At 42.9% G+C, this 11,282-nt stretch overlaps 1 protein-coding gene across 1 annotated transcript; it reads right to left on the bottom strand.

Moving 5' to 3' along the window:
• Window positions 1-4,253: 4,253 nt before the first annotated feature.
• On the bottom strand, window positions 4,254-8,236 carry PIGM (phosphatidylinositol glycan anchor biosynthesis class M). Its single transcript, XM_037023934.2, has one exon. It carries the CDS (start codon window positions 8,065-8,067, stop codon window positions 6,796-6,798), a length of 1,272 nt encoding a protein of 423 aa, XP_036879829.1. The 5' UTR covers window positions 8,068-8,236; the 3' UTR covers window positions 4,254-6,795.
• Between the last annotated feature and the right edge of the window lie 3,046 nt (window positions 8,237-11,282).

The following is an 11,282-nucleotide window of genomic DNA, read 5'->3' as shown; positions in this document are numbered from 1 at the left end:
CTGCTTGGCCCTCAGGGACCGGCTGTCCTTAGGCGTCTATTTCTTAACCTTGAGGCACGTGTGGGCTTAGATTTGGGTTTGCTTGAGTAGGCTGCCAAGGTGTTAGAACCACCTGGGTCTAGTGGCCTCTTTGCTTCATTTACTAAACACCAGCTTGTACCAAGTTGTGTGCCAGCCTTGCCCGATTGATGGGTTAGTGAACTCCCAACTGCTTTATATGTACTTTAGCCGTTGTCACACTGACTTACCACCTTTCCATCTGTGTCCTCTATTAGACACCATGAGGCCCCTGAAGCCAGGACTGTTTTGTCATGATCATCCTTATACCCCCCGTCCAGCTGAGTGACTGGCACAAAGTAGGCTCTTCAGAAAAATGTTTACTAAATGAATGAATGAATGATCTGTTGGACAACTTTTGCCTCAATTTCCTGCCTTGTAGGGTTCAGTGGGTTATTTACTCACTGTATCTAATGATCAAGGCAGTACAGAGAAAGGAGCAGTAAATTTGGCTCCGGAAGATCTGGGTTCTCGTCCTGTCCATGCTAACTCTGACCTGACCTCAGGCAAAGTGCATATATTCTGAGCCTTAGGGTTCTCATCTGTGAAAATGGGATTTGAAAAAATCCTTATGTCTCAAAAATTTATGTGTGAAAATACCTTGTAGCACTGCTCAAATAAAAATTATGTACGTGTCCTCTTCTGTGCAAATTAACCTTGCTGAAAAGTCAGGAAAAACTAGGTTGAGCCCAAAGTTGGTGTGTTATAGGCCAGTAAAAATACTAATGTTAATTGTATTTTTCAACTAGCAAACATGTAATTCTACTGGATACTGTGAATTCGATTCTGATTGCTCCTCCCTCACTCTAACCAGTTACATTCAGCTTCTTGCTGTACTTTAAATAGGCCAAGCTCATTCCTATCTCAGGGCCTTTGCACTGCTGCACTCTCCCCCCAGACGGATGGATGAATGTCATGCCCTCATTTCCTTCAGGTCTCTGCTCAAATGCCACCTCAAGATGCCTTCCCTAAGCATTTAGCCTAGAACAGCACCCACTCCTCCCTTTGCTGCCATCGCTGTTTCCTTAGTCTGCCTTGTTTTTGTGACGATCATCACAGTCGCGTAATTGCTCATTCTTTGTCTCCCATGAAAATGTAAGCTCCGTGAAGAGTGTGCTTCACTCACAGCTGCACCCGCAAGGCTTAGAACAATGCCTGGCACCCAGATGATCCCCCGGGCCTTCTGCTCAACAGTGAACTAAATGAATGACAGTTGGTAAACAAACGAAGTTTTTCACTGTAATCATTTGTCATATGGAGTTAAAAAGGACTGGCAAAGTACAATAGAATTCATCAGAAGAGCTAGTCTTGCCATGAACAAGCTGTTTGGCTTTGGAAAGTCACTTGTTTCTGAGCCTCAATTTTCCCACCTGTAAAATAGGAGTAGTAATGTACCCTCTACTTCCGCATGTTACAAACCGCAGAATCATTGTGGAACCTAACGGGGCCTCACATCACATTCTACTAGTAGGGTATGTTTCTGCCTTTACTGTTAACTCTTTAAGAGCATGGACCTTGTTTTACTCATCAATTATAGGACTTGGCACAGGCCTTGGATCTATAAATAATTGCCCAAAGAATGGAGGGCAGAGAGGCTAAAAATTACCTTTGTGAAATGAACTGAGCTTCAAATATTCATGCTCCAAATTATTTTTGAAGTCCCCATATGTATCATTTCATTTTAAATAGCAGATAACAGTTAGCAGAGTGTCTAAGCAGCTAGAAATACTCCTATTTAGTCTGGTTTTTGTTCAGGATAATGAATATGAATGCTTGTTTTGACTACATGAATACTCTGGATCAGCGCTGAATAAATGCTTGTGTTTTTCTGATGCTTCTGACCCAGGCAGTAGGCATGTGCTTCCGCTGACAGAGCACCAACCCTTCAATGACCCTTCGGCACAATGGATAAAAGAAGCGCTGTGTAACTTAGGGGCATGAGCCAAACCCCCACTGCTTAGGAACACACAAATACAAAATTGTCAAGCCGGAACCAGGCATTTGAAAAATCTGTATGTATGTGTTCACATGTAACTACTATCTTTTCAAAGAGCCAAATCAAGATTAGAAGGAAAAAAATTATAGTAACAGGCAGTTAAAACAACGTAGTATAAAAAAATTTCCTTTATCTATTAGGTTGGAGAAAAAGACTGAAGTCTAGACTCCAAAAGCAGCTCCTTTAAAGCCCTGTGAACAGATGGTAAAGCTGGGGAGGTGCTGGTAAATGACTTATTCTGTGCCAGCATAAGCACTTTGGGTATATTAACCCATTTAGTCCTTACAAACAATTCTACGGTTACATTATCTTCCCCAGCTCATAGAAGAGAATTAATTTATCTACATAAAAGAATCTTGTACCAAGTCATGCACTGGGATTTGAACCTCAGCTATCTGATTCTGTGCTCTTATGCATCCTATCAATCCAGGTCATGAATTTTAACTGTATGAATGCACACTGCAGAACGCACACTGCAGAGCAAGAGAAATTTAACAATGATCACTCACCCTCTGGAAATTATGATCACATAATTTGATTTATAAATAGCTGGACTAACATGTGGTTCAGCATACCAACTTCTTGGACCAGGCTACAGAGAGTAAAGGAATTATGAAGTCGGCAGTAGCAAAGAAATCACAGTTTGGTGAGAGGGTATGGATGTGCGAGGGGTTATTAAAGTACAGAGAAAAGTTTGGTGATCACAGAAACCTTTGCACAACTTAACTGCCCCTCAGCAAATACCTGTAATACTAGGACAAATTGATTGGCAAGACATTTATTATAGTTGGTGTTGAGTTCCACCGATTGTGCAACATTCTTTATCTGCTGGGTCTGGGTACTTTGGAAAAAATCCAAAATATAAACATAATGGAAAGAATATGACAGTCAAAACTCGTTCAGATTCTAGCCCTGTCACTTATAAGTCATTTAATCTTTCAGCCTCTTTGTTCATCTATAAAATGAGGATATGAGTACCAACTCTGAAGTGCTAATATGAAAATTAAATGAAACCCTATGTGGCAGAATAGGCACCCCTAATCACTCAATCAGAAGGGAGAACTTACCATCATCGAGACATAACATCAGGTCATCAGTTGTTGCTGAGGTTAGGGGTGGATACTAAGAATCCAAACACATACAATCTTTTTTCTCTGGAAAACTTCTAAGGGATCATTACTTCCATTTCTTAGGGGGGAGGACAGGCTTGCACAAAAGCATTTATTCCATGTTAATTGAAGGTAAATCCCTTTAGTCCTCATTTTGTTTTAAAGACCTGGGGGAGGAGCCCCATACTTCTTGCAGATTATCTATCATGTTTTCTTTCAGCAAATCTCTGAGATCCAAGTTCTTTATAATTAAGCTTAAAATAACTGGAGAAATTAGAAAATGGACAAGATGTCAAATTATATTAGGTAACATGTCTTAGTTTTCTAAGAAAAGAGCGTTAGTAGGAGATGCATGCTGATGTAGCCAGTGGTGAAGTTCAATGTTTGCAACTTCACATGGCTCAGAAAAAATATATATAAATAATAAAAATATAAATAAAGCAAACATGGCAAAGTATTAATCGTTGAACACAGATGGTAGGTATATGGGTAGTATTAAAATTGCACAAAGTAAGCATTGGGGAAAAAAAAAAAGAAGAGGTTGCACTTAGGGACTGACCCATGTGAAATTTTCCATCTCTTTCCTTTTCCATTCATTGTACAGCTGGTTGAGGTGGGGGTGGGAGTGCATAAAAGAGCTGCTGGAGAAATAAAACTGTATTTAGCCATAAACCAACTAACTGAAAGTTCTACAAAACTTTTGAAACAATGTTATGTCACTTATAGTCATTCAGTCAAACTGTGAGGAGTGAGTAACTAAAATCTATAGTTTAAAGAAAGAGATTTTTTTTGGGAGGGGGTAAACAGGACTATTGGCTTTTCCAATGCACCCAATCCAGGGAATTTAGGGATATTTACGGACATCATTTTGAAGACATTAAGGCAACTACAGAAGTCATGTAGTCCCCTCTGTTTAGAACACAGACTCTCTTAAGAACCATCCGTCATTTGCTAATAATTGTTATCTATAAATGGGCATACTGATCTTAAGGGTGGTATAAGAGAAAGAATTATGTAGGAAAGAAGCCAAAGTGGTATACGGCTTTAAGGTCTTATTAAAGGACTGACAAAGAAACCAAATGGATTGCAAGTGAAGACAAAAACGAATTTACTAAACCGGAAAACAAAAATAAATGAGAAAACAAAAACTCCAAGGGATGAAAATCATTTCTTGAGTTACTCTACTAAATGTTTTACAACAAATAAGTCACAAAATACTGTCTGTGTCTTTTGAGGGACACCTGCAGTCCTTTGGCGGAGAATTTCTTGCAGGGCAGGATCTGGATTTGAAGTACCCTCCAGAGATCCCAACAGAACTCCAATGACTTCTAAGAATGTTAAGGGAATGATCTAAAACACAGAAAGTGTCTAAAGTCTTATTTAGAATATAAAAAATAAGAAGCAATTTTAAAGGTTTAACTGTGGAAGAATGATACATTGACAATGTGAACGTCCATGGAATGTTCTTCAGCAATTTCAATATAAGTATGAAGAATAAGCCACAACAAAGAATACTAAAGAAAAAAGAAAAGGAAAATTAGTAAGTAAGTATGCTTGTGATTATTTAAAAAATAGTCAGGAATACCAAAAAGACAATTATATTGGGATGATGGAATTCTATTTGTTTCTCACACCCTTTCTGGCCAGTTCTACCAAAAAACTTTTTAAAATTATTAAAAAGAATGTAAAAAAAAAAAAGTAAGAATGCCATAGCTGGAAGGCCACTAGTGACTAGTCATATACTAAGTGCCTTCAAGGTAAGACCTAATGTGGCATATGAGACTAGTTGTTGTAAGAAAGGTCACTGTCCTAAACAATTGTCTCTGCAAACAGCAACCCATGCAAAACTACCCATTCTTCTCTTTTTAATGGCAGATTCCAAAAGGTATCCATCAAATAATCATTGCCAGTAATAGCATTCTTAATCATGACCAGCCTAGAGACATTTTATTCCCAAAGTCTTTTTTTAGGCTAGAACTGATATAAAATAGCCTACTTCTCTGGACATGCTTTTTTTGTGTGTGTGTGTGTTTTGTTGTTTTTTTTTGTGTGTGTTTTGCTATGTAGGACAGATAATATTGTTAACTTACCTTACCTTTTAAAACCACAAACTCATGTATTATTACTGCTTTTTAAAGTGTGAAGGAGTCCTCAACCTGGGAAGGTTTTTTTTTCAATTTTTAGATTGCTTACTTGAAACTCAGGAAGTATTCTTTTCCCAGAAATATTATAGTAATAAGGGAACTGGATCTGCACATTCAGGTCATGTTTCTCCAGTTTCTCCCACGGTTTCCTGGTCTGGAAGACTAATGGCTACTTGGATGCTTCTTATGCTTTCCGGGAGCCTCCCACATTCCATCAGGGAATTTTCATAAGCGGTAGTTTTAACCTGGGAGATGACTTACTAATAATTTAATTTTTTATAGCCTAAAATCTACTGAGTGTTCATGTTTACAACACAGATAACACTAATTAACTTAAATTCTAAATTATAAGTGCTTTTTAGAAATCAGAAAATTAAAAACAAAGGGGCGTAATAAACCACAACGAAATACAGGACGGGAGCTAATGTGTTCTGAAAAGGGACTGAATTCCCAGATAAATCCTTAAAAGCTCTGAGAAACAGAAACCAATGTCTAATGCCTCTTCGAGAATTCCCATGGGAAGGGAACCATTTCTTTCTGCTACCAGTGTTTTCCAGTCATTCCAGTGACCTGGTAAAGGCCACCCCAGGGACCACTACTCTCCAGAGTTGAGTACCACAAGGATGTCGCCCTCTGGGCAACAGTCTCCTCAAGTACACCAAGGCCAATAAAAGATGTCAGGGAAAAGAAAAAAAACACACAAAAAAGGGGTGTAAGAGAACACTAAAAAATGTCCTAACAGTCCGTGGGCCTCAAACATCAAAAGCAAGATGTTATTTTAAAATACATCATAACTCAAGTTTAAGATGGATGAATTTCAATGTAATCCTTTTTGTATAAAGCCAAAGGGTGTCTAATACTATGGGGATAAAGTTCTGAAAAACCATTACAAAACAAATATGCGAAACATGGTAACAATTAAATTCTTTGGATTTTTTATCTTCTAAGCCCCTACTTTTAATACAGAATTAACTTTCCCAACCTGTGCACAGCAGTATTATTTAACACTTTATATTTAAAAGCTGTACTTAAGGAACCGCTTCAGTTTGTGTGAGCTTTCAGCCATGGGGAAAGCTTCAGAAAGAAGTGGGAATTAAAAGACAGCTTCAAGCAGTAGCGTGTTGTAACTGGAACAAATACTGGCTTAGACCTTATGTCTCTGACTATATTCCTCTATTTTTCTACAAAGCATCTTTCTTTTAAGCATCTGACAGTTTCACCAGCCTTTCCATTTTCAAACAAGTAACCTTTACTTCCCATCATGTCCCAGCTATATAAGTGCTAAGACTTCCTAAAGGTGGATGTCAATTGAGTCCTTTATATATAAGGCAAACATTTGTTTTAATTTCTGGTGGAGCAAGGTTCTAGGCTCCAAACTGAACTCTCATTAGAGTGCTTAGGATATTCAATGATATGTTCTAAAGCTCTCTTCTGGTCCATTCAGAACAATCCCAAGGTAATAGAAGTGGCGGAAGAACTGGAATATATATTAGTCATATTTGATTCTCTCTGTCAGGGGTTCCTCCTTGTAATGGGAAATAATTTGAATTACGATGGAAGAGTTGATAAGAAGGAAGAACAAACTGGCTAACCAGATAAACAGAAAGGTGTTCTTTCCTTGAAACTCAAGAACGTAGGCAGGAGCCAGCCATAAGGCCTGCCCTACAAACCACAACATCACGAGAGCTACAGCTCTCTTCCAGGGCATTCTCACTAGTGGCATCACAAGGGGCAGGAGGCAGAGGTACCAGAGAAAGTACTGGGAGGTGCAGACTTTGTTAAAAGTCACAAAAATGAACGTATGAAGAAAACAACAAAAGACAAGGTCTCTGTGATAGGCGAAAGACACTGCTAAAAGCAAGATGAACTGTGGCAGGAATGCAGCCATTCCCAGGGAAAAACTCCCCCGGCCCTCTGCGGTCAAATACAGCATGTAGAAGTATGGAGAAAAGTTGTGACGGATATCCCGCCTAGTCAGGTGATAAAGGTAGGTGTGCTCCAAAAATTCCCAACCGTATTTATAGTAAAATCCGTAGCTCAGGGAGAAAAATGTGAGTCCCGCAACTGCAGCAAAGAGCAGCACAGCCCGACTACACAGCCTCCTCAGGAATTCGTAGAAACGAGCCTGGAAAGAGGAGCGGGATAGACGGGCGCCTTCGTCACTGTCGCGTTCTGGAAGCAGGTGGAGAGCTATAGGGAGCATATAGGTCACCGGGTATATCTTCATGTGCACTGCGAAACCATAGAAGACCGCGGCACACGCGACAAGTCTTTTTTCCAGTAGGTACAGGGCCGTAAGCACCAGGGCGGCGACGATCGAGTCCGCATTGCCCCGGCTGGACACCGCCATAGGTAGGGGGTTAAGAAGCCAGAAGACACAGTAACCGCAAGCCTGGCGGCTACGCAGCCCCTTTAGACGCAGCAGGCGGTATAGGAGGAAAGCGGTGAGGAGGTCACAGCTGATGAAGAGGAACTTTCCAAAAAGTTCGTTGAGATAGATGTTGGGGGTGAGGAGCCAAGCCAGCAGCGGAGTGTATCGGTACGTGGCCCTCAGATACGGGGAGCGCCCTTCCGAGACGAAACGCGCGGCGTCAGTGAAGACGTGGTAGTCGATGTCGGTATACCTCACGAGCAGGGTCCGGTCCTGGACGACCCCATAGAACACCAGGGCGACGCGGGCAAGGAGGGCCACCCCGAATACTCCGGCGGGAGCCACCCGCAGGTTCAGGAACCATTCTCCCCAATGCTTGGTCAGGCTCATGCCCTGACAGCCGCTCAGCCGCTCAGCCCCGGCTCCAAACTGCCTCCGAACCTCTAACCTTAGCTGGCGTTCCTCGCCTCCGGCGGCCCGCGCATCTCCCACCAGTTGGCCTGCCAACCAAAGCAACCGCGGGACGGCCACTTCCGGCACGAAGCCCCGCCCCCAAGCTGCTTCCGGTCGCGGGTCCGGCGCCGGGTTCTCAGTGGCCCCGGCATTGCCTTCCTCTGGATTGGCTGTCTCACTTCCGCTCATTCCTCCGAGGAGGCGGGACTTCCGATCCCAGAACGCAGAGGCGTACCCTGTGAGCACGGTCCGAGTGGATGGCATCCTTCGGGAGCGGAGTGGCTTTTCTTTGTGCGCGACCGCATCCTCCCCGCCCCAACTCCAGTCGACGGAGACGGGCCTCCTGAAACAGAGAGAGCCTGGGCCGGAGACCCGGGAATGAAGGATGTAGGTGCAAAGGAAGAATAACCTGCGGTCGTTCCTCACGCTTTACTCCGCCAGCGCACGGGAAACGCCGTGGCGTTGGTGCCCCGGCGCCCGGCCGGCATGAGTTGGAGGAGGCCCAGCGTGTGCATGTCCCGTGCACTATTTGGGACGTACTTATATCTTGAAATTACTCATTGTATATTTGAGTTCGAATTTAACTGGGCAGCCAGCGTTTTATCCGGCAGCCCTGGATGGAGCGTGGGAAGGGAGGCCAGGGAATCTCCTCTGCCGCCCCAGTGCCGCTGTATTTGCTGTTCTACCGTCTCGGCTGCCTTACCCTCCCCAGCCAATACTTAACCATTCAGGCTTCGCCTCAAGTTTTAACTCCTAAAAACATGTCCTGGCTCCTAGCCAATTTCTCCATCACGCAGTATGATGTAGACGCCGCTCCTCTCCGCTGAGGGTAGACGGACTGAGGCAGAGGGGCTGTAAGCTCTAGAAAATCATTCACAGAAGACCCTACCTGCTACTTAAAAGTCCTGCCCTGTGCCTGGCGTCCCGGTGCTCCAAACTACCTTTTAGCATGACCAGTCCTTTGTTAGAGCATTGTCACACTGCTTTAGGATATTTTGTTTGTTTGTGTCTCTTCCATTGTTTTCCATCAGGATACTTTGAGAAAAGAGATGATCCTGTTTTCTGTACCTGGGCGTATAACACGTTCAATGGAGTTGATTTTGGGTGTCCCTCTCACCAGAATGCCTCTAGAGTGAGCATCCTTGGACTATCCCCTGGTCGTTGTCTTTTTCAAATACCCTTCACCTGTCTCAAATTTTGTCCCCTTTAATCCTTTCATGAGTTTCTCTTCTTGGGCTCCAACCCATTAGCCTTTAATTTCTGTGAGCTCTTAGAGTCTGCATTACAGAATTTCTTAATTTATCTCATTGCACAATAAGTTTTCATTACTTCTATGCATGCTAAATTCATGTTTCTATGAGAGATACTGTACATGTATACTTGTTTTATAGCAAAGGAGCAACAGGTTTTAACTTTCCCACATTGATTTTGGGTGTTCCTCTGCTGATTAATGACAAGCGATCAGTATTGGTACATCAGTATGTGTTCCTGCTAAACTCTGCAGAATTGCCAGTTTCCCTGATGCTAAATCCTTTTCCTGTTTGTCACAGTCTTCCTTGCCCTCTGGCCTTCCATTAGTGTGGGTCCGTGGGAGGCACCTGCAGATCTTTGGTGGCACTGGCTGAGTTTTCCTCTTCCAAGAGCATGGCTCCCAGCGGAGCCACAGCCCTCTCTCTCCCTTGGCTATACCTTTCACTAGGTTCCAGTAATTGTCCCTTCAGGTTTAAGACTGACAAATGCTTCCTCCTGTTGTGGGTCCCCGGGTGCTTCACCATCCCATGTCGGTTTCTTGACTGTGCCTGCACCTTTGTAAACAATCCCTTCACTGTATAATGTCCAGTTAGCCTTTTGAGTGTACTTTCTGTTTTCTGGCTAATTCGATCACTTTCTTCTTTTCTAGACCTTGCTTATTTTTCTAGATCTTGATCTCTGTTTCCTACTTTGTCATTTCGTTTGCATCTATTCCTGATTGTTTTCATACTCGGCATCCTGCGCCTTAGACCAGACTGTCGGGAGCCGGTCTGAACCGCCGGCCTGATGACACAGTCCGGGCAGTCGGATGGCAGGGACTGCACAGCGGCCTTCCCAGAGGAGCAACACCGATGTTCCTCCTGCTCAAAATGTCCCTCCTAATAAATGTGCTTGTTTCAGTTTCAATTCACGCTGCCCCTTCAAGGGAGAGGCCATGTCCAATTCTCTTTGAAAATTTTAGGTACTGGCCCTAAAAGAAATTGGAAAAAACCACTACTGTCCTTGTAACTGCCCCCGATGACGGGAAGTGAGACCCCATGAGAATTGGACCCAAACTTATGGGAAAAAAGATACGGAAAATTTACCTGGTTTGAGGTTCCTTCCCCCGCCCCTATGTGGCCTCCAAATGGCATATTCAATGATTAATGGCGACAGGTGGGTAAAGAGAACAAATGATATTCTGTGGCTAGCCCGCCAAGGAACAGCCTGACAAACTATAAAACAAATGAGAACAGGGCATTACCTAACTCCAGATCAGAAAAATCTCCATTGTAAGTCTTACTGAAAATGGGTCCGAGGCACAGTCCATAAAATTTGTCCCTGCCTGCCAAAAGGTCATTGTGTCCTTTTAGAGGGAGCCTCTTTCCTACCGGAGATGAGGAATGGGAGTATAGCTAGGAAAGAATGAGGACCCTACATAAAAATAATAGAATAGTGAACTTTAGATAGTCATCTGTAAAGAAACCAAGAGTCTGGCACCTACCTAACCTTTGTAAGATTTTGTGACCGCAATAACTAAAAAGAAAGCTTACTTAGAAACAAGTTAACTGCTAAGACCTGCCAAATGACTTAATCTCATTCTCCAAACTCATGTAACTGTGCTATGTGTCAATTAAATGATTAATATCTGTTCTTTATGTAATTGAAGAGTATATAACCAAGCTGCTACTTTTCATTAAAGGCCACACTCAGCTTTTGCTAGTGTCTGTGTCCTCACTCATTCCGTCAGTCACGGACGCCATTCATCCTTCAGGGACTCCTGGACTCGCTGGAGCTGGACTCCTGGCACCAGACCTTCAGCAACTCAATAATATGTACTGAATGCCTACACTAGACTAGGATCTGCAGCAAGTACCTCTCACCCAGGCTTTCGGAGGTCTCTTAGGTGGTCTAGTGTCTCC

The sequence above is a fragment of the Manis javanica genome, chromosome 14 (assembly GCF_040802235.1).
Source record: "Manis javanica isolate MJ-LG chromosome 14, MJ_LKY, whole genome shotgun sequence".
Lineage (NCBI taxonomy): Eukaryota > Metazoa > Chordata > Mammalia > Pholidota > Manidae > Manis > Manis javanica.
The sequence above is the reverse complement of the archived record's forward strand: the minus strand, read 5'-3'. Positions and strand labels throughout refer to the sequence as shown.